The sequence below is a fragment of the Rhinoderma darwinii genome, chromosome 1 (genome assembly GCF_050947455.1).
Source record: "Rhinoderma darwinii isolate aRhiDar2 chromosome 1, aRhiDar2.hap1, whole genome shotgun sequence".
Taxonomy (NCBI): domain Eukaryota; kingdom Metazoa; phylum Chordata; class Amphibia; order Anura; family Rhinodermatidae; genus Rhinoderma; species Rhinoderma darwinii.
In genome coordinates this window covers 150,858,273-150,882,628 of record NC_134687.1, presented here as the reverse complement: position 1 = coordinate 150,882,628, position 24,356 = coordinate 150,858,273, and the positions used below count along the sequence as shown (strand labels likewise).

Genomic DNA, 24,356 nt, shown 5'->3' with positions numbered 1-24,356 from the left:
CCCCATCGTTATTAAAATGTTGTCATGGGACCAGAGGGCCGCTTTAAATGTAAAAACTATAATATGCAAAGAGTCTAAGGGTATGTGCACACGAGAAGTGGCTTTTACGTCTGAAAAGAGAGACTGTTTTCAGGAGAAAACAGCTGCGTCGTTTCAGACGTAAAAGCTCCTCCTCGCATTATGCGAGGCGTCTTTGACGCCCGTAATCTTGAGCTGCTCTTCATTGACTTCAATGAAGAACGGCTCAAATTACGTTGCAAAGAAGTGTCCTGCACTTCTTTGCCGAGGCAGTCAATTTACGCGTCATCGTTTGACAGGTCGAATGACAGGTCGTCTGCACAGTACGTCGGCAAACCCATTCAAATTAATGGGCAGATGTTGGCCGACATATTGTAGCCGTATTTTCAGACGTAAAACGAGGCATAAAACGCCTCGTTTACGTCTGAAAATAGGTCGTGTGAACCCAGCCTAAACCTTGCTAAACAGCATTAGGCCATAAGAGACAAAGGATACAACAAATGGTTCCCTGGGACAACATCCACATATTGGTTCTAAACAGTGGAGTAATATACTGTGGTAGTTATTTGTATTCACTTGTCAGATGTAGATTGATGAATATTAAGGGTATGTGCACACACACTAATTACGTCCGTAATTGACTGACGTAATTCGGCCGCAAGTCCCGGACCGAACACAGTGCAGGGAGCCGGGCTCCTAGCATCATAGTTATGTACGATGCTAGGAGTCCCTGCCTCTCCGTGGAACTACTGTCCTGTACTGAAAACATGATTACAGTACGGGACAGTTGTCCTGCAGTGAGGCAGGGACTCCTAGCATCGTACATAAGTATGATGCTAGGAGCCCGGCTCCCTGCACTGGGTTCGGTCCGGTACTTGCGGCCGAAATACGTCCGTCAATTACGGACGTAATTAGTGTGTGTGCACATACCCTAAGGATCCTCTAGACACAGGATAACGGCCATCAGTCCAGATATTACCATGTGCATTCAAGGATCCGATGACAAAGTAATCTAATGTCTCTGGCAAACTTAAACGTATGTTCCCACAGGCGGTGGAATCTCCTAAAAAGCTCTGCATCAGTTTTACCTGTGGATTTAGTGTGAAGCATTGACTATAGCAAACTTTATGTGCACCTGCGGATTTTCTGGTTTTTTTTTTTTTTTTTACAGAGTTTTCGCTGTGCAAAATGCAACAAAACTCAACTTGCATATTTTAAGTGTGGAATTTATGCTCCCTATTCAAGTCTATGGCACAAACACGCAGCGTCTCCACTCAGAATATGCAGCATAAATTGACCCGCTGCGGATTTGAAAGCCACGCCGGAGAACACTTCCCTGCTTTTTTTTCTGCAGCGTGTGGCCTGACATTTGCAGAAATTACATCCGCTTTGCTGCTACTGTAAATGCTGCGGAGTTTCCGCACAGAAGTTCCACAGTGTTTATGCTGTGTGGGAACCGAGCCTAAAACCTGAAGATCCAGGTTACATAATTAACATTAGCAGACAAGGACATGTGTATCTTCATCTCACAATACAGTAAATGTGCATCGAGTCTGCGCAGGATTTCTCATTGTCAACGAAGCATCGTGGTGTTAGAAAGCCAGGTCATATGGATCATTGAGCTCTGCTGCTGGGTTTGGCTTTCGAATAGTAGCTGAAACTGACATTAAATCACATATTTGCAATGACTTATAGGCGTTCAGTCTCCCACTTGCTTGTTGGTGCTCCACTTGCTTTGGACTCAGCATTTTTACTCTGTTGAAAGAAATTGATTAAAATTCAGTTTTAAAAACAAAAGATTGTCTCTGCGCCTCAGTTCTGGCTTTTTGTGCGCCTATTTTCTTGGCACGTATATTGCTGGCCAAATTTATGAATGTGTGCTCCAGAAAGAACCTTGATTTACGACAAGCTCGCCACGTCTGGTCACATACTTAGAATATGGATTTGTCTAGTTGCGAAATGCGCCAGATCCGTCACTGGCACGCTCCAGTTTTGTGTCGCAAAATACTGATCTAAAAAGCTTACCACCCAATAGGTGGTGTACAGAAGGGAACAGAGTCTAACATGTGCCAAGATGCGCTAACGCTATCAAACAGCGTGCACATCATTGAAAAAATTGGCGTATCTTCAGCCTAGCGTCTAAAGTTTTGGCTATCTATCTTTGAGCCATTATTAATAAATCTGCCCCGATGCGTACAGTATATACCATAACTGAACCATGCAGATATGAAGTTGCCCTTTGAGGCTATATTCACACTGTGGTTTTTTTGCACACTGATTCCGGCACATTTTCTATTTTGACTCCCATTATTTTCAATTGGAATCGGCACCGTAATTCATACGGCGCTCAAATTTCAGAGCACTGAATCAAAATCAGCGTCGCTAAAAAGAAAAAGCGTCAAATCTTTTATTAATGAACAAAACATAATGGATACCATAGAAATACAGCTATATATTGGCTACACCTAGATGTTGAATACAGTACAAAACAATGGTAAATTCCATGTCAGCAATAAAATGCACAGTGAGTATAGAATAACATCATTATTAAGCCTGGATATATAGCCACATAGGAAGGGGCAACAAAAAAGTTTATACAATAAAGTAGCCTTCCATGACTGCCCTTGCTGGATGCCCCATCAAAAAAAAATAAGTAAGGAATGTAAGTATTTTAAAGAGTGGATACGAGTACCCCTTGAAAAAGCGAGGAAACGCGCTTCGGGGCGCTACATTTAGGCACATGGTCTACTCAGCCCATATGGGTAAGTCACTTCTCTTGGATTATTTATCCACTCTTTAAAATACTTACATTCCTTACTTATTTTTTTGATAGGGCATCTAGCAATGGCAGTCATGGAAGGCTACTTTATTGTATAAACTTTTTTGTTGCCCCTTCCTATGTGGCTATATATCCAGGCTTAATAATGATGTTATTCTATACTCACTGTGCATTTTATTGCTGACATGGAATTTACCATTGTTTTGTACTGTATTCAACATCTAGGTGTAGCCAATATATAGCTGTATTTCTATGGGATCCTCGGGATATTTGATATTTTTGATATTTATACTGAATAGTGGTGCTGCTTTTGGAGGCGGATTCAGTGTCTGATTTTTCAACAACAACGTAACACTGTGTTAACATACCCCCACGTTCTGCCAAAATGTGTTTTTTGCTTACATTTTCTTAAAATTGGGGCAAAATGGCTTGGTTTTGCCGTGGATCACAGCAAAAAAACAAATTTTCGACACGGTGTAAACCCAGCCTAAGGTTTATATTCACATGTTGCAGACATTTCTGCAAAAAACTGCTGTGTGAACATACCCTAACACATGTACGTCGTGCTTTCCTTTACATCATTATTCAGACAGGCCCCTTTAGGAGATTAATGTCTAAGCAGATATGTCAGACACCTAAAAAGGGAAATCCAGCTGAAACCAGAGAAGTGTCAGTAGACCACATGACAGAGTCTTTATAGGGGTTTGCCCATCAGGGACATTTATGGCATATCCACAGAATATGCCATAAATATCGGATAGATGCATGTCCCACCTAGGTCTAGAACGGTTTCCACTAAACCCCGTTCTACCTTTCTCAGTTACCACTGCCTCCTGGCCACTTCGTAATTTCTGACCATGTATTAGGAAAACAGCGTAGCTCGCTGAGCTATGCTGTTTCCGTAAGGCCCATAGAAGTGAATGGCAGTTACAGAAGCACCAGAGCATGCGAGCTACGCTGTTTCTGTAACTCCCATAGAAGTGAATGGCAGTTACGGAAGCAGAAGAGCTTGCGAGCTACACTGGTTTCCTGATACATGGTCGGAAACTACAAGTGGCAGCGGGAACAGAGAAAGGTATAACGGGGTTTAGGGGGCCCCGTTCTAGAGATAGGTGCGGGTCCCAGAGATGGACCTCCCATCTATCTGACTTGAGGAGATTGTAGTGAGCAGCCCCTTTTTCTGGAAATTGATATGGTGGCCTCAGTTCATAGGCTACATTGAAAAATCAATTTTGGATGGATTTCCCCTTTAAATCTCCATTCCTCAAGTCGCTGACTAGGCACATATTACCTGTTATTGGAGTTGAGAGAAATTCTTTTTAGTTCATCTGCAATGTCCTTATCATCTATCGGGATAGAAGCAGCCTCCAACTAGAATACAAACACATAAGTTGTCATCTCCCCTTTTCCTCTTTGTCCCAGCCTTAGGCTAGATTCACACGGGCGTTGCGCATCTCGGACGTGAAAAACTGCAGTTTTTCACGTCCGAGGTGCATCCGTGCTCTGCGCTGCGGGATGCGATATCACGCATCCCCCATAGACTAGAGTCTATGGAGGGATACGTGAAGCGTGAAAAAATAGGACATGTCCTATTTTCTCACGGACCCTTCACACGGTCCGTTGAAACAACAGCCGTATGAACAGCCACGTTGAATTATATAGGTCCGTGTGGCGGCCGTTGTTTCAACGGCCATCACACGGACGTTTAAGACGTTCGTGTGAATAAGGCCTTAGTGTGTTACATCCATATCTGGTTAGTATAATATCCCCTATGATTGGGTTCAATGTTTACCTCAAAGCATAGATTTACTTTCTTTGAGATTTTCTTTAAAAATTGCAGCAAGTGATCTGTTGCTAAGGACAGCGATAATAATTTTAAAATGAACAAATAAGTCCTATGAACACTTTAAAAAGCATTTTCCTCAAAAACAAAAAACACACATTTGAATGGTTGACTCTGCTTGGTTAAACAGTGATACTGTGCTGCATCCCCTGCTCCCATTTTACTTAATTGATAGGTAGATTTTACTGTTCCGGACAGCACAAGGACATATTATTATTTTTGGCAAAGAAAAAAAAATTATATGCCCACATTAATCAGCACTTTCAATATGGTACAAATCAGACAAACGTGTCAAAAGGGCACCCTTTATGAAACCTGTAGTATACTTTTTTGGAAAGTGAAATGTAAGGCCTCATGCATACGACCATAGCCATGTGCACGGCCCTGATTTTCGGGTCGGCCGGCAGCGGACTGTCAGCCGCCAAATCGCGGGCCATGCACATGGCTACGGTCGTGTGCATGAGGCCTTACATTTCACTTTCCTAAAAAGTATACTACAGGTTTCTATTGTTTTCAATGAGCCCGGACCGCAGAAGACGGCCGTAATAAGACATGCCCGTTCTTTCTGCGGTGCGGGCTCCCGGGCCATGCAAAGACTGCAAAAACTACGGTCGTGTGCATGGCCCCATAGAAATGAATGGGGCCGCAATTCTCGCGTGGATTTTCGGGGGAATTGCGGCCGCAAAAGCACGTTCGTGTGCATGGGGCCTAACAGAAGACATAGAGACAAACCTGATGTGCATAGAACATCATATAGATTTAATAAAGGTAAATTCCAGGTGAAATATTAACTTTAAAACGATCATTAAATTGGTTATCTCATGCAGACGAGCCCTTTCCATATATATATATATATATATATATATATATATACATACACTAGTCAGTTATTCTCAATGAATTAGATCATCAAAAAGTTAATTTATTTCAGTAATTCAATTCAATAAGTGAAACTCATATTATATAGATTCATTACACACAGAGGGATCTATTTCCAGCATTTTTTTTCTTTTAATGTTGATGATTATGGTAACAGTTAATGAAAACCCAAAATTTAGTGTCTCAGAAAATTAGAATATTAACCTTTTAAGGACTGAGCCTGTTTTGGCCTTACGGACACAGCCTATTTTTTCAAATCTGACGTGTCACTTTATGTGGTAATAACTCCGGAATGCTTTTACCTATCCAAGCGATTCTGAGATTGTTTTCTCGTGACACATTAGACTTTATGTTACTGGCGAAATTTAGCGAAAAATTGCAAAAATTAGCATTTTTCTAAATTTATATGTATCTGCTTGCAAGACAGATAGTAATACCACACAAAATTGTTGCTAATTAACATCACCCATATGTCTACACAAGGCTATGTTCACACGGGGTATTTTGCCGAGTTTTTGGACGCGGAAACCGCGTCGCAAAACTCGGCAAAAACGGCCCGAGAACGCCTCCCATTCATTTCAATGGGAGGCGTCGGCGTCTTTTTCCCGCGAGCAGTAAAACTGCCTCGCGGGAAAAAGAAGCGACATGCCCTATCTTCGGGCGCTTCTGCCTCTGACCTCCCATTGACTTCAATGGGAGGCAGGAGAAAGCGTATTTCTCGCTGTTTTATGCCCGCGGCGCTCAATGGCCGCGGGCGAAAAACGGCGCGATAATCGCCGCGAAAATCGGCGTGCAGGGAGAGGAATATCTGCCTCAAAGTTCCAAACTGAATTTTGAGGCAGATATTCCTCCCCCAAAATACTCCGTGTGAACATAGCCTTAGATTGGCATCGTTTTTTGAACATTCTTTTATTTTTCTATGACATCACAAGGCTTATAACTTTAGCAGCAATTTCTCACATTTTCAAGAAAATGTCAAAAGGCTATTTTTACAGGGGCCAGTTCAGTTGTGAAGTGGATTTTAGGGCCTTATATATTAGAAACCCTCGATAAGTCACCCCATTTTAAAAACTTCACCCCTCAAAGTATTAAAAACAGCATTTAGAAAGTTTCTTAACCCTTTAGATGTTTCACAGGAATTAAGGCAAAGTAGAGGTGGAATGTTCAAATTTCTTTTTTTTTTTTGCAGAAATTCATTTTTCATCTATTTTTTTTGTAACACAGAAAGTTTTACCAGAGAAACGCAACTCAATATCTATTGCCCAGATTCTGCAGGTTTTAGAAATACCCCACATGTGGCCCTAGTGCACTTATTGACTGAAGCACAGACCTCAGAAACAAAGGAGCACCTAGAAAATTTTGGGGCCTCCTTTTTATTAGAAAATATTTTAGGCACCATGTCGGGTCTGAAAGGCTCTTGCGGCGCCAAAACAGTGGAAATCCCCCAAAACTGACCCCATTTTGGAAACTATACCTCTTGAGGAAATTATCTAGGGGTATAGTTAGCATTTTGACCCCGCAGGTTTATTGCAGAAATTATTGGAAGTAGGCCTACATTCTTTCAAAGAAAATGTAGGTTTAGCTAATTTTTTCTAATTTCCACAAGGACTAAAAGGAGAAAATGCACCACTACTTTTGTAAAGCAATTTCTCCCGAGTAAAACAAAACCCCGCATGTGGTCATAAACGGCTGTTTGGACACACGGCGGAGCTTAGAAGGGAAAGAGCGCCATTTGTCTTTTGGAGCTCAAATTTAGCAGGAATGGTTTGCGGAGACCACGTCGCATTTGCAAAGCCCCTAAGGGACCAAAACAGTGAAAACACCAAAAAAGTGACTCCATTTAGGAAACTACACCCCTTGAAGAATCCATCTAGGGGTGTAGTGAGCATTTTGAACCCACAGGGGTTTCATAGATTTTATTAGAATTGGGCAGTGAAGATAAAAAAAATCATTTTTTCCAATAAGACATAGCTTTAGCTCAAAATTTTTCATTTTCTCAACAAATAAAGGAATAAAAGAACCCCAACATTTGTAAAGCAACTTCTCTGGAGTACGGCAATACCCAATTTGTGGTCATAAACGGCTGTTTGGGCATACGGCAAGGATCAAAAGAGAAGGAGTGCCATTTGGCTTTTGGAGCACAGATTTTGCTCGATTGGTTTCTTGACACCATGTCACTTTTGCAAAGCTCCTAAGGTGCCAGTACAGTGGAAACTCCCCAAAAGTGACTCCATTCACAAAACTACACCCCTTGAGGAATTCATCTAGGGGTGTAGTGAGCATTTTGACCCCACAGGTGTTTCATAGATTTTATTAGAATTGGGCAGTGAAAATAAAAAACATACTTTTTCTTCAATAAGACGTAGTTTTAGCTGAAAATGTTTCATATTCTCAACAAATAAATGAAAAAAAGCACCCCAACACTTATAAAGAAACTTCTCCTGTGTACGGCAATACCACATATGTGGTCATAAACTGCTGTTTGGGCAGAGAGTAGGGCTCAGAAGGGAAGGAGCGCCATTTGGCTTTTAGTACAGATTTTGAAGGATTGGTTTCTGGGCGCTATGTCGCATTTGCAAAGTCCCTGTGGGACCAAAACAGTGGAAACCCCCCAGAAGTGACCCCATTTTGGAAACTACACCCCTCAAGGTATTCACCTAGGGGTGTAGTGAGCATATTAACCCCACAGGTGATTGGCAGAAATTGGTGTGCACTCGATGTTGCAGAGTGAAAATGGTTTTTCAATAGATATGCCAATATGTGGCGCCCAGCTTGTGCCACTGGAGACACACACCCCAAAAATTGTTAAAAGGGTTCTCCCGGGTATGGCGATGCCATATATGTGGAAGTAAACTGCTGTTTGGGCACACTGTAGGGTTCAGAAGGGAGGTAGCGCCATTTGGCTTTTGGAGCGTGGATTTTGCTTGTAGTAGTTTTGTTTTGAGTCTTACTGGTGTTTCCGTTTATAATGTGGGGGTACATGTAAGGCGGGCGGAGTATATAAGGGGCATAGTCAGGTGGTATAGTGGGGTAAAAAAAAACAATAAAATAATCTATAGATGTGTGTTATGCTGGGGAGCAATCCTTTCTGCACAGGCCGGTGTCGCACTAATAAATGGTCTTTACTTATTCCCCTTTTGGTCCACACTCGGCACCTTTGAAGTTTGGGGAATTTTGCTGGGAAAGTGTTGTCCTGGTATAATACGGGCGCCCTCACTTCCAGCAGATATGTTTGGGCCCTCCCCTTCCTGGTTCCCTAATTTTAGGGCCCTTGATAATTCGCCACTTGAAACAGAAAAAACGTTCCCCTCGGGCCAGCACAACTGCATATTTTTATTTCCTGGCTTATTGGTGCCTTGACTAATTTTATTTTTTCATAGACGTAGTGGTATGACGGCTGGTTTGTTGTGGGACGAGCTGTCGTTTTTATTGGTACCATTTTGGGGTACATGCGACTTTTTGATCACTTGTTATCCTTTTTTTTTTGGGAGGCCAGGTGACCAAAAAACAGCAATTCTCGCATATTTTTTTAGTTTTTTTTATACAGCGTTCACCACGCATTATAAATTACATGTTAGCTTTATTCTGCGGGTCAGTCCGATTCCGGTAATACCTCATTTATAGCACTTTTTATGTTTTACAACTTTTTGCACAATAAAATAACTTTTGTAAAGAGAATGTATTTTTTCTGTCGCCAAGTTGTGAGAGCCATAACGGTTTTACATTTTTCGTCGACGGAGCTGTATGAGGGCTTGTTTTTAGCGAGACGAGGTATATATTTTATAGGTACCATTTTTAGGTACATGCGACTTTTTGATCACTTTATTTCAATTTTTGGAAGACAAAGTAACCAAAAAATAGCAATTCTGTCAGTATTTTTTCGTTTTTTTTTTACGGCGTTCACTGTGCGGAATAAATAACATAATATTTTTATATTTCAGGTCGTTACGGTCGCAGCGATACCAAATATGTATGGCTTTATTATTTTTTTCAATAATAAATGACTTGATAAGGGAAAAAGGTCGATTGTGTTTTGTGTTATTATTTGAAACTTTTATTGTATTTTTTACAACTTTTATTTTTACTTTTTTTGCACTTTTTTTTTTACACTTTTGTTTAGTCCCACTAGGGGACTTGAAGGTCCAACTGTTTGTTTGATGTTCTAATACATTGCACTACCTATGTAGTGCAATGTATTAGAACTGTCAGTTGTTCACTGACAGCAAGCCGATCAGGCTCCGCCTCCGGGCGGGGCCTAATCGGCTAACGTAATGGCAGATAGGAAGCCATTGTTAGGCATCCTGTTGCCATAGTAGCAGTCGCCAGCCTTGACATCGCATGGCAAGGCTGCCGATTGCATACAAACCACTTTGATGCAGCGATTGCATTGAATCGCTGCATTGAAGGGGTTAATGGCAGGAATCGGAGCTAGCTCCGGTTCCTGCCGATAGATCGGGGTGTCCGCTGTAACATACAGCGGACACCCACTGCTGATGACGCCGGCTCAGCTTCTGAGCCGGAAGCTGAGCCGGCGCCATCTTGCCGATGGTACCGGAAGCCTCCTGGGCCCCGCCGACGACGGGGCATAGGAGGATTCCGTTACAGGCTGATCGGGAGGTAAGCATTAGCCCTCCGATCGCCTTTGCAGCCACCGGCAACCCAGCGATCACGTTGCTGGGGTGCCGGTGGCTATAAACGCCTCACATGCTGCGATCTCTATTGAACGCAGCATGTGAGGGGTTAATCGGTCGGATCGGAGGCTAGCTCCGGTCCTGGCCGATACCTCAGGGTGCCAGCTGTAACATACAGCTGTCACCCGGCGGTGATGTCGCTGGCTCAGCTCCTGAGCCAGCTTCATCTCCTTCACGTACAGTTACGTGGAGATGCGCGAAAAGACCATCTCCCATCACGTAACTGTACGTGAAATGGCGCGAAGGGGTTAAATAAGCCCAATTTCAAAAATGATTTTTAATACCGAAATGTTGGCCTACTGAAAAGTATGTCCAGTATATGCACTCAATACTTGGTCGGGGCTCCTTTTGCATGAATTACTGCATCAATGTGGCGTGGCATGGAGGTGATCAGCCTGTGGCACTGCTGAGGTGTTATGGAAGCCCAGGTTGCTTTGATAGCGGCCTTCAGCTCGTCTGCATTGTTGGGTCTGGTGTCTCATCTTCCTCTTGACAATACCCCATAGATTCTCTATGGGGTTTAGGTCAGGCGAGTTTGCTGGCCAATCAAGCGCAGTGATACTGTGGTTATTAATCCAGGTATTGGTACTTTTGTCAGTTTGGGCAGGTGCCAAGTCCTGCTGGAAAATGAAATCAGCATCTCCATAAAGCTTGTCAGCAGAGTTAAAGGAACAGTGTCACCACAATTTTTTTTTTAATATGTTAAAGATGTTAGTGCTTTATTAAAAACGTTTGGATTAATTTGTGTGTTTGTGTGTTACTTTTTCTTATTTTTGCACTTTTTCTTCCCTATGGGGGCTGCCATTTTTTTTTCCATTTCTGTATGTGTCGATTAACGACACATACAGACATGGAATACGGCAGCTCCAGTCCCATAGGGACTGCGAACGGGGCCCGTTCCATCCACTAACATGTACGCCGCTGTGTGGGAACGGCGCATGCGCCGCTCCCACACAGTTCAATTTGAAATGCACGCCGTCCGGCGCCATTTTCCTGTGGACCGGAAGTCGCGGCCGGACAGTAAGATTACTACTTCCGGTCGCGGCTTCCTAACTTGTGCACATGGAACAGCGGCAGCAGACGGAGCGGATGGACAGGAGGGAGCCGCGGCGACTGGAGCAGGTAAGGGATTTCTATGTATGTTTGTGTTTCAGTGTGTTTTACTAGTGTATGTAAACCTTCTACACTGTGTATTAGCTCAAAAAATGGCGACACACAGTGTAGGAGGTTAGACCGTTCAAACCCCTCGTTTCTCCCGGCACTAGCCAGGATAAAGGAAGGGGGGATGCTGAGAGCTCACTAGAGCGAGGGCTTTTTACCCAATTTTGCAGCATAAAGCAATGTGGTTGCTTTACCACATGCAATGCTGCAATTTTGGGAATGGCTCCATCTAGTGACCAGCAATGGGAAATATTATAAATTAGAATCCAATTGAATCCAATTTATAATATTTCCTGACTCGTGAAAAAAAAAAAAAAATTAGAACAATGTTTAATCACCTATACACTAATTGTTTAACTAAAAAAAAAAAAAACATGTTTTGCTGGCAACACATTCCCTTTAAGCATGAAGTGCTCGAAAATGTCCTGGTAGACGGCTGCGTTGACTCTGGACTTGATATAACACAGTGGAGCAACACCAGCAGATGACATGGCTCCCCAAACCATCACTGACTGTGGAAACTTCACACTGGACCGCAAGCAACTTGGATTGATGCCTCTCCACTCTTCCTCCAGACTCTGGGACCTTGATTTCCAAATGAAATACAAAATTTACGTTCATCTGAAAACAGGACTTTGGATCCCTGAGCAACAGACCAGTCCTTTTAAAGGCTTAGGAAACCTTTGTAGGTGTTCTTTGTTGATTAGCTGATTAGAGTGTCACACCATGAGTCTACGATCTTCAACTTTTACCCAATATTCACATTTTCTAAGAGACTAAACTTTGGGCTTTCAGTAACTGTTAGCCATAATCATCAACATTAAAAGAAATAAACGCTGGAAATAGATCACTCTGTGTGTAATGAATCTATATAATATGAGTTTCGCTTTTTGAGTTGAATTACTGAAATAAATTAACTTTTTGATGATATTCTAATTAGTTGAGAAGGACTAGTGTGTGTGTGTGTGTGTGTGTAATATATATATATATATATATATATATATATCTTATATTGGGGCATATGGAAGTTATACAGGAGAGTCCACCACTCATAACTCTCTATGTGCCAGAGTGGAGAGTTGGTCATGTAGAGCGTGTCTTGCTACAGATACCCAAGCATGTCCATGTATTACATGATTGGTCATTCTTTTGTATGGCCAACATGTAATACTACACTTGGTGCAGGAAAAATATATTGCCAGATGCAGCTTCCAATGACAATAACAGCTGATCGCTGGAGGTTAGAGAAGCCGGATTCGCTTCTATTTAAAAAGGGATTAAGTTTTTATGTTTAACATAGTTTGTAACTTTGTTTTTATTTTTTATGTTATTATCTATATTTAAAAAAAAAAAAAAACCCCTAGCCACTGAGCATCATAATAAACTGACACTTCCTGTTCTGTAGAGATCACTTCTCATCAGTCATCCCAGTATCATCACAGGCAGGATTACAATGGCAGGATTACAATGACAGGTAACACAAGATTCAACACTGACAATAGGTGTTGGACATGGTTCCCCTCCTCCCCCTCCCTGCACAGGGCGAAGAGCATGCCTAGAACACTCTCCCATAGAAGTCAATAAGTCATCTCCAAACTTCCGTTTCCTATGTTCCTGCGGCTGCGGTAAAGCATAACTCTTCACTGATGTTCGGAGAGCAGCTGCAGAGGCATAATCATGTACAGAAAATAAAGAAATATACAACCTGCCGACTATCTAATGCAGGGGACTCAAGCACGCGGCCCCTGGGGCTGTCATCTGCAGCCCGCGGGACACAGAGCCGCTAGTATAGACTCTGCTCTGGGACTCTGGAATTCCCTGACATTGCTGTCCATATATTAACAGTGTGTCAGGGTCTTCCCCAGAGCGGAGTCCCGGGCAGAGCGCTAGTATCGGCTCTGCTCCGGGACTCTGTGGCATTCCATGACAACGGTGTCCATGTATGGACACACAATGTCTGGGGCTTCCCCAGAGCCGGAGTCCCTGGGAAAGCGCTAGTATAGGCTCTGCTCTGGGACTCTGGGGAAGCCTCTGACATCGCTGTCAGTGATGTCAGGAGCACAGCTGGAGTCCCAGGAAGAGCCTATTAACGCTCTGCCTGGTACTCCAGCTCTGGAGTTTCCCCTGACATCCATGTCCATATATGGGCAGTGATGTCAGGGCAGAGCTGGAATCCCAGGCGGAGTGCTAGAAGCAGCTCTGCTCCTGGACTCCAGCTCTGGACAACCCCCTAACATCACTGTCCATATATGGACATTGATGTTAATGGCTTCCCCAGAATTCCGGCGCAGAGCCTATACTAGTGCTCTGCTCCGGGACTCTGGCTCTGGGGTTGCCCCTGATATAACATTCCGGTCCAGGAGGTTCCCCTGACGTCACTGTGTATGGACAGTAACGTCAGGGGCTCCAACAGTAGAGGAATCCCCAGCCAAAGCGTCGGCAACGCTTTGGCTGGGGATTCCACTCCTAGAGGGAGCCCCAATGGAGCTATCTACTTGGGGTGTGTGTGGCATTATCTGCAAAGGGGACTGTGGCAGCATCTGCAGAGGGCTCTGTGGCAGCATCTGCAGAGGGCTCTGTGGCAGCATCTGCAGAGGGCTCTGTGGCAGCATCTGCAGAGGGCTCTGTGGCAGCATCTGCAGAGGGCTCTGTGGCAGCATCTGCAGAGGGCTCTGTGGCATAATCTACAGAGAGCACTGTGGCATTATCTACAGAGGGCACTGTGGCATTATCTACAGAGGGCCCTGTGACATTATCTACAGAGGGCACTGTGGCAGCATCTACAGAAGGCACTGTGGCATTATCTAGGGGTGTGTGGCATTATCTACAGAGGGCACTGGTATTGTCTACAGAGGGCACTGTGGCATTATCTACAGAGGGCACTGTGGCATTATCTACAGAGGGCACTGTGGCATTATCTACAGAGGGCACTGTAGCAGCATTTACAGAGAGCACTGTGCCAGCCTCTACAGAGGGCACTGTAGCAGCATTTACAGAGAGCACTGTGCCAGCCTCTACAGAGGGCACTGTGGCAGCCTCTACAGAGGGCACTGTGGCAGCCTCTACAGAGGGCACTGTGGCAGCCTCTACAGAGGGCACTGTGGCAGCCTCTACAGAGGGCACTGTGGCAGCCTCTACAGAGGGCACTGTGGCAGCCTCTACAGAGGGCACTGTGGCAGCCTCTACAGAGGACACTGTGGCAGCCTCTACAGAGGACACTGTGGCAGCCTCTACAGAGGACACTGTGGCAGCCTCTACAGAGGGCACTGTGGCAGCCTCTACAGAGGGCACTGTGGCCGCATCTACAGAGGGCACTGTGGCCGCATCTACAGAGGGCACTGTGGCAGCATCTACAGAGGGCACTGTGGCAGCATCTACAGAGGGCACTGTGGCAGCATCTACAGAGGGCACTGTGGCAGCATCTACAGAGGGCACTGTGGCAGCATCTACAGAGGGCACTGTGGCAGCATCTACAGAGGGCACTGTGGCAGCATCTACAGAGGGCACTGTGGCAGCATCCACAGAGTGCACTGTGGCACTATCTAAAAAGGGGCTGCCCAATCTTGACATGTGTGTCTGCCAAACACTGTTAACTGAGCCGCCGGACTGCATCTAGCGACACTTAAAGTGGAAAACTGGATTGTTGAAATAAGCACGTGGAGAAATATCTAAAATTTTAAACCTAGCGGTATTATTATAGTAATGTAGTATTATTATAGTAATATAGTGTTATAGTAGATCAAACAACTAATTGATTAACAATAATTTTGTATTGTATCAAATTTGAAAGTAATGCGGCCCGTCAACTTCCCATTTTTTCTATATGTGGCCCACATACCCGGCCGAGTTTGAGACACCTGATCTAATGTGTATAGGGTAGCTTGACTCAGCGTGCCCGATTCTTTGTTCCCACAGGAGATAAGCCACTGTCAGAGGTGTCTGGCAGCAGTTTATGCCCCTCTCCCCAATTTAAAAAAGTCAAGCATGCATGTGTATAGGGGAGTCGGGAGGAATAGCTGTCAGGTGGACAGCTATCTAAAGTGCATGGCCGCCTTTACTCTTATTACGCCATTGCTGCTACTTTCTAGTTCTGCTCGTCTATATACTTGAAGTGCACTGACCTCAGGCATCTGGACAGTTTCTTTTTTTCCTTCCTCTATAGCCTTGTTACAGCCACACACATCTTCTGATGGTTGTTTGTCACTGGAGTCTTCCTTCTTTGTTTCATTCTTGATAAGGCACCAAGGTTTATTTTGCCCAAATGTTCCTAGGAATACACAGTATTATCTATAATCTATTGCAATAAATCAGACGGCACCAGAAACAGTGTGTTCAGGATTGTTGCTGGTCATCTCTGAACTAGCTACTAATGATGAAACTGACTGGAACATGCTGACAAGCCTAAGATCAATTCCTCAGAAGTTTATTTAAAAGGAACAACCCGTATGACTGCACTTCTGACTGTTGTCACTGGAAAAATATTCACCACAACAGAACAGAAAAATGTAGAGTTTTCTGGAAGTGAAATCCACTATAAAATACATCCTTGCAATCTCTCGATTTCTAGATTTATATATATATATATATATATATATATATATACACACACACACACACACACACATACATACAGTCATCAAATATTACCTTTATATTCCCCCTGTATAGTCCATAGCTTCACAGTGCAGTCCTGGGACGAAGTAACAATCACCTTGTGCTTCTCCACAGGGATGACTCTATTCAAGTTACACAAATGATGTCGTGCTTTAGAATCAGATCTTATGCCTTTCACGATATATTCAATCACAGGCAGGAAACAATGTCTCTACCTGGTAATATCACTCATGTGCGCTCTCCAGCAGTGCAGTACTGTAGAGACAAATGGCAACATATTCAAGTAAAAACCCTACACTGCATGTTAACTTAAATCTACAGTAAAGCAACTCACAGATAGGTGGCTGCCCCTCTGGTCCACCCAGTGCATACTGGGATATATTCCAGACATAGACATAGAATAGCTGGTCGGCTGCACATAGTAGCGAGTCCTCTTCACTGACAGCCATGGCGTTTACCATACACTTGTATTGTGACTGCAATGGTAAGATCAACATTTCATAGTAAGGTATTTATAAATGGTAGTGTTGGTAACTGGAGTCTGTGTACATACAATACATTATATCCTAGAGTTGCATGCTGTAAGTCCTTATATCTATCTATCTGTATGTATAATGCCGTCTCCGTAAAGTAGACTGAGCACAGGTTAATGGGGCAAGTGTCAATGGGAGAAATCCATAACATAATCATGGAATAACTGCTTTCAACAAGCAGATGAGATTCTCCTTCTACCATCTATCCCATCTCTGCTGCAGAACAACTACAGGAATTGCAGTCTACTCGTTGCATTCACTACGTTGGCTGTATGCTGGTGCACACTATGCTGTAACTAGGGCTGAGGAGGAAGGTCAATGTAGAAAATAAAGGGGTAGTCAGGTTAGAGAGGGGTCAGACTATATTGGTGAGGGGAAAAATTGACTGTGGGGGAGAGGCCTAGTCAACAGGATAAGGAGATCCTTTTGTTACAAAACAGCAATGAAAATGAAAATAAAAATGCCCAAATAATGTCAAATAATCTTATACTGAAAGTGAAACATTTAAAGGCAAGTTAAAATGCGATGTTCACAAATGCCAGAAGCATGCAAGCAAAATGGGGGAGCTGGAGGCCTTGATACTGGAAGAAAATATAGATATAGTTGGTGCTGCTGAAACATGGCTGGACTCTTCACATGACTGGGCTGTAAATCTACAGGGTTTTACACTGTTTCGGAAAGACAGGACAAATAGGAAAGGCGGTGGTGTATGTCTGTATGTGAGAAGTGATATGAAGGCGAGTGTGAAAGAGACAATAGTGAGTGAAGACTGTGAGGAGGTTGAAACCTTGTGGGTGGAACTATAGACCCCCCAATATAACTGAGGAGATGGAAGGTCAGCTATATAAACAGATGTAGCGGGCTGCACAGGTTGGTACGGTAGTGATAATGGGAGATTTTAATTACCAGGAAATTAATTGGCGTCATTGTTCGGCTTCAACTGCAAAGAGGAGACATTTCATCAACCTGTTGCAGGAAAATTTTACGGGCCAGTTTGTGGAAGACCCGACTAGAGGTGAAGCTCTGTTGGATCTGGTCATTTCTAATAATGCAGAGCTTGTTGGGAATGTCAATGTTCGTGAAAACCTCGGTAACAGTGATCATAATATAGTTACATTTTACCTATACTGTAAAAAACAAACACAGGCTGGGAGGGCAAAAACACTTAATTTTAAGAAGGCCAATTTCCCCAGGATGAGGGCTGCAATTCAGGATATAGACTGGGAAGAACTAATGTCAAATAATGGAACAAATGATAAATGGGAGATTTTCAAATCTACTTTGGGTAATTATAGTACAAAATTTATTCCTATAGGTAACAAATATAAACGACTAAAATTAAATTCCACATGGCTTACACCTTCTGTAAAAAGGGCAATACATGACAAAAAAAAGGCATTTGAAAAATATAAATCTGAGGGTACATCTGTAGCCTTTGTAAATTATAAAGAGCTTAATAAAATCTGTAAAAGGGTAATAAAATCAGCAAAAATACAAAATGAAAGGCAGGTGGCCAAGGATAGTAAAACAAATCCCCAAAAATTCTTTAAGTATATAAATGCAAAAAAGCCAAGGTCTGAACATGTGGGACCCCTAGATAGTGGTAACGGGGAGTTGGTCACAGGGGATCAAGAGAAGGCAGAGTTACTAAATGGGTTCTTCAGCTCTGTATATACAACAGAAGAAAGAACAGCTGATGTAGCCGCTGCCAGTGCTGTTATTATATCAGTTGATATACTGAATTGGATAAATGTAGATATGGTCCAAGCTAAATTAAACAAAATAAATGTACACAAGGCCCCGGGACCAGATGGGTTACACCTTAGAGTTCTTAAAGAGCTTAGTTCAGTTATTTCTGTCCCCCTCTTCATAATATTTAGAGATTCTCTAGTGACTGGTATAGTGCCAAGGGACTGGTGCAGGGCAAATGTGGTGCCTATTTTCCAAAAGGGCTCTAGGTCTTCTCCGGGTAATTATAGACCAGTAAGCTTAACATCCATTGTGGGGAAAATGTTTGAGGGGCTATTGAGGGACTATATGCAGAATTATGTGACAATAAATAGTATTATAAGTGACAGCCAGCACGGTTTTACTAAGGACAGAAGTTGTCAAACTAACCTGATGTTTTTATGAAGAGGTGAGCAGAAGCCTAGACAGAGGGGCCGCTGTGGATATAGTGTTTTTGTACTTTGCAAAGGCATTTGACACTGTCCCTCATAGACGTCTAATGGGTAAATGAAGGACTATAGGTTTAGAAAGTATCGTTTGTAATTGGATTGAGAATTGGCTCAAGGACCGTATCCAGAGAGTTGTGGTCAATGATTCCTACTCTGAATGGTCCCCGATTATGAGTGGTGATACCCCAGGGTTCAGTGCTGGGACCACTATTATTCAATTTATTTATTAATGATATAGAGGATGGGATTAATAGCACTATTTCTATTTTTGTAGATGACACCAAGCTATTTAGTAATGTTCAGTCTATGGAAGATGTTCGTGAATTGCTAGCGGATTTAAACAAACTGAGTGTTTGGACATCCACTTGGCAAATGAGGTTTAATGTAGATAAATGTAAAGTTATGCACCTGGGTACGAACAACCTGCATACATCATATGTCCTAGGGGGAGCTATACTGGGGGATTCACTTGTTGAGAAGGATCTGGGTGTACTTGTAAATCATAAACTAAATAACAGCATGCAATGTCAATCAGCTGCTTCAAAGGCCAGCAAGATATTGTCGTGTATTAAAAGAGGCATGGACTCGTGGGACAGGGATGTAATATTACCACTTTACAAAGCATTAGTGAGGCCTTATCTAGAATATGCAGTTCAGTTCTGGGCTCCAGTTCATAGAAAGGATGTCCTGGAGTTGGAAAAAATATAAAGAAGAGCAATGAAGCTAATAAGGGGCATGGAGAATCTAAGTTATGAGGAAAAATTAAAAGAACTAAACCTATTTAGCCTTGAAAAAAGACGACTAAGGGGGGACATGATTAACTTATATAAATATATTAATGGCACATACAAAAATATGGTGAAATCCTGTTCCATGTAAAACCCCCTCAAAAAACCAGGGGGCACTCCCTCCGTCTGGAGAAAAAAGGGTTCAACCTGCAGAGGCGACAAGCCTTCTTTACTGTGAGAACTGTGAATCTATGGAGTAGTCTACCGCAGGAGCTGGTCACAGCAGGGACAGTAGATGGCTTTAAAAAAGGCTTAGAAAATTTCCTAGAACAAAAAAATATAAGCTCCTATGTGTAGAAATTTTTTGCTTCCCTTTTCCCATCCCTTGATTGAACTTGATGGACATGTGTCTTTTTTCAACCGTACGGACTATGTAACTATGTTGCATGCTGGTGTCCATTATTTATGTGACCTTTATCTGTTTAAAACAATTAAAGGTATATTCTCTAACCAATCAAACGGAGTGTGTTATGTTTTAAGCTGAAAAAAGTATTAAAATCTAGGCGTATTATTATAAGATATTCTCACTGATGTTAAGGATCAGCAATACTTTACTGGAATTGTAAAACATTAATACAAAAAATCTATAACACCTTTTTACTACATGTGGTACAAAATATAGTTCAAGATTTTCTGGATTAAAGGCTTATTCACACGAACTTGTCAAATCGGCCATGAAAGAATACAGTTTTTCACAGCCGATTTACATCCGTGCGAAACCCGTTTTCATGGATCCCTCATAGATTTAAGTCTACTGAGGGATCCGTGAAAGAGGCAAAAATAGGGAATGTCCTATTTTTTCACGGGCCGCTTACACAGTCCGTTAAAACAACGGGCGCGTGAATAGCCCCATAGAAGTACATTGATTTTAATGCAGCTGATTAAGTCGTTCGTGTCAATAACCTCTTACTCAGCTTTTTGTACCACAGCCATCCTAGATGGTCATACCATAGAACCATTTTTATTGTTACACCATTTTGCTAGTTAAACATTCATTAATGAATATCACATCATGCAGAGATTTAATGAGCAGTATGGATGAAATTACTGTTGTGCTTTTCTCAGAACACTTATTCGTATTCCTTCGATCTCAATGTAGAAGCATCTGTTCACAGTCACTCATAACAATTATGTAATATACTGAACCAATATGCCCTGTGCACACTATGCATGTTCTGTACATTGTTTGTCCAGTGTAAAACACGTACAGAAACTTTTTGTAAACAGCTCTAATTCAATTCAATGGTGATTTCTTGCTTGGTCTCAAGTTACAGATGCAAACAGAATACTTCAATTCATTGCCTTATCGCAGGCTCCAAATTACATTTTTCCAATACAGGTTAGAAAATATCAAATTGGTTGTTATGGGTAAATTCTTTACCTCTTTGTGCTATTAGGACAATACGACCACATTTTTCTATGTGACAGTTTTGACAGTATTTTGTAATATTATTTATTTATCTGACTATACTGAGCGGTAACTCAGTAGAAATCTATAAACACTGACAATAGTGTAAACCACCTCAGGTAAGATACTCACACCTTCAAACCTTGCAAACATTTTGCTTCCACCAAAAATATTCCAGAAAGTAATATAGCCTAAAAAATGAGATCAAATTCAAGTTAAGAGATTGGGAATGTTAAGCTTGACATATTTGATACTTGGGTCTAAGGCCTGGTTCCCACAGGTCGGATACGCCGCATAAAAACTGCGCAGCGTATCCGACCTGGAACCCACAGCACTTTCCGTCTGAAAAACCAAAATGTAGAATTCAGCACTGGGAAAAAAACAAACCTTGATACTTACCCCCTCCCTGTTTTCTGTGCGTAGCTCGGCCTCCTAAGGTGACACTGCAAGCCATGAGACGCTGCAGCGGTCCCATGGGATGAAACGTCATCCCAGGAGGACAGACTGCACAAAGAAGAAGAATGTTCTGGGCAAGTATGATTTTTTTTTCCCTGAGTTGCAATTCTTGCAGCGGAATCGCGATTCCACCACAAAAGTCTCAGAACTTGGCTTTCTGTTGCGGGTTTTGCATCCACATTGAATTCAATAGGGAAAACCCACAACAGAAAATCTCCGAAAACGCAACATAAATTGACATGCTGCGGACTTAAATTCCGCACCACAGGTCAATTTATTAACATTTACACTGCATTTTTTTTCCGCAGCGTGGGCATGAGATTTACTAAATCTCATCCACATTGCTGCTACTGTAAATGCTGCAGAATTTCCGCACAGAATTCCATTGTGGAAATTCCAGTGCGTTTACACTACGTGGGAACCCGGCCTAAGACTAGCGCTACACAGCCACTTTGGCCGCAACACAGGTTGCAATCCAAAGATCGCTGTGTCGCGCTGCCTGCATCGTAGGTAATGAAAGTGAATCTGGTCATTTTGTGACATGCAAGTTGCCACGACCACGACACTACAGTCGCAAGAAATCCATACCCACTAACGACCACATTCACTTTTGTAGTCCTGCGATGCAGGCAGCACGACACAGGGATCTTTGGCCATGCGACCTGTGTCTTGGCCAAAGCCATTGTTTAGCCTAGCCTAATACTCGTGGCTATTCGTGATGATATGGCAAAGCCACAATTTACAAAACACAGAAAACTTGATAAAATGTACTTAAAAATTGCCGAAAAAAGGAATACTTACTGATAGAAGGGCAGGTTAAAAAAAACAATTCCCAGCAGGATGCAGACAAGCCACAATACTATATGGGGGAGGTAGCACAGGTGCAAAATACTGATGAACAGCCACTCACATGCCTACCCTTCATGGGGGTGGTGGCTGCTTAGTATTAAAATTGCACACAGATACGGCTTCTATAGAGTGCTAATCACACGATTATGTGTAGTGCACCATGTCATCTTACAGTCAATTAGACCTCATTCACATTGCATTTATGCCCTACGTGTAGCGTGTATATTGGAAGGGCTCCCGACGGAGACAAAAAATAATGTCATTTTGGCCTCCATTGGGCTGGTATATATCTGTATACTGTTTATTTGAAGAATAGAATAGTAAAACCAGAAAAAGAAACAAGTCACGACCAGGTATTTGAAAAAATACAAACAATCTTTATTGAAGTCAATTAGACACATAAAACCAACATATAACAATTAAACATAATAAAATGCCATGGACCCTCGAACAAAAACGGAATCCGAACGTAAAAGCAGAGTGGCCCCCCAGATGTAAAAATGGTCTAACAAAAACCTATATACGTCTAAAGTGCATAAATACATATTATTGAGCAGGTACTAGGCATGGTACGCTTTGCACAGATGAACACATAAATAAGTATAGAGAATATATATAAAGTGCAATCTTAACCCCTGACGAAGCACCAGCGAAACGCGCGTCGGGTCAAGCAGAGGTCCCCCCCTCCCGGTCCTGATCTCCTATTCATCTCCTTATACGCAGGTGTAGGTATATTGCTTTGCATGTTGTTTATACTTAAGATTGCACTTTATATATATTCTCTATACTTATTTATGTGTTCATCTGTGCAAAGCGTACCATGCCTAGTACCTGCTCAGTTAGACCATTTTTACATCTGGGGGGCCACTCTGCTTTTACGTTCGGATTCCGTTTTTGTTCGAGGGTCCATGGCATTTTATTATGTTTAATTGTTATATGTTGGTTTTATGTGTCTAATTGACTTCAATAAAGATTGTTTGTATTTTTTCAAATACCTGGTCGTGACTTGTTTCTTTTTCTGGTTTTGTTTAAATTAGTCACTAGGACCACTAGTATCAATTGGGGTATTGTTCGGTTTGTTAAAGAATAGAATAGTGTAGTAGACTATGGTATTCCATCCTGAGGGATCCTGCAAAAAAAAACTTATTTTGCGTGGTCAATTTTTTAACATGGGAGTTTATGTGTGATGGATGCCACTATATGGCATCCATCAGAGGTATACATTAAACATATACCTCTGGGAGTTTTCCAAGGGCATTAGTCCACAGGAAGAGATTCAGGTAGCTCTCGGCCTGGGGATTCCGGCCCTCGGGAAGCCTGTGAAGTCACTGTACATATATGAACAGTGATGTCCAGGGCTTTCAACTACCCAGTCCCCGGCCAGAGCATCGAAAACACTCTGGCCAAGAACTCCGGGACTGGAGAAGCCCCCGTGGTCACTGTCCATATGGGGACAGTGACATCAGGGGCTTCTCTAGAGGAGAAATCATCACCACAGCATTGGCAACACTCTAGCCAGGGATTCCAGCATCTTAAAGCTCGTTAGGGGCTCCTTCAGGGGTGGAATCCCGGCCAGAGCGTTGCCGACGCTCTGGGCGGAGATTCCGGTATCCTAAAGCTCCTAACATTGCTGTCCATATATGAACAGGGATGTCAGGGGCTACTCCAGGGGCGGAATCCCCGGCCAGTACATTGCCGTCACTCTGACTGGGGATTCCAGGATCATGAAGCTCCTAGCGTCACTGCCAATATATGGACAGTAACGTCAGGGGCTCCTCCCAGGGGCGGAATCCCCGGCCAGAGCATTGCGATGCTCTGGCCGGGTATTCCTGCATCGCATAGCTCCTAACATCACTGTCCATATATGCACAGTGATGTTATGGGCTTCTCCAAAGCCGGAGTCCCCGGCTTTAACTATGTCCATACTATTCGACTAGGCGGGCTGCCCAGCACCTTCTAAATGCACCACACAAAGTACTAACACTCCATTCTCCACCATCATCACAAGGACTGACTGCATCCTGCAAAAATAATAAACATGATAAACATGAAGTATTAGTTGATATTTTGGCCAAATGACGCAAGCTTGCAACCCGCATCAGGGGTCTTCATCGTTTTGCAAATTCCTACACTAACATTACAAACAAATCAAAGAAAATG

At 42.7% G+C, this 24,356-nt stretch overlaps 1 protein-coding gene across 1 annotated transcript in view; it reads right to left on the bottom strand.

Moving 5' to 3' along the window:
- Positions 1-942: 942 nt before the first annotated feature.
- Positions 943-24,356, bottom strand: part of LOC142737618 (cilia- and flagella-associated protein 337-like) — a 92,884-nt gene continuing 69,470 nt past the window's right edge. The window contains exons 20-26 of the mRNA XM_075849709.1: positions 21,024-21,082; positions 16,320-16,461; positions 16,201-16,240; positions 16,019-16,107; positions 15,493-15,638; positions 4,089-4,168; positions 943-1,773 (exon numbers count right to left, since the gene is read on the bottom strand). Coding sequence (XP_075705824.1) covers positions 1,611-1,773; positions 4,089-4,168; positions 15,493-15,638; positions 16,019-16,107; positions 16,201-16,240; positions 16,320-16,461; positions 21,024-21,082 — 719 coding nt within the window. The 3' untranslated portion in view covers positions 943-1,610. The remainder of the gene's footprint in view (positions 1,774-4,088; positions 4,169-15,492; positions 15,639-16,018; positions 16,108-16,200; positions 16,241-16,319; positions 16,462-21,023; positions 21,083-24,356) is intronic.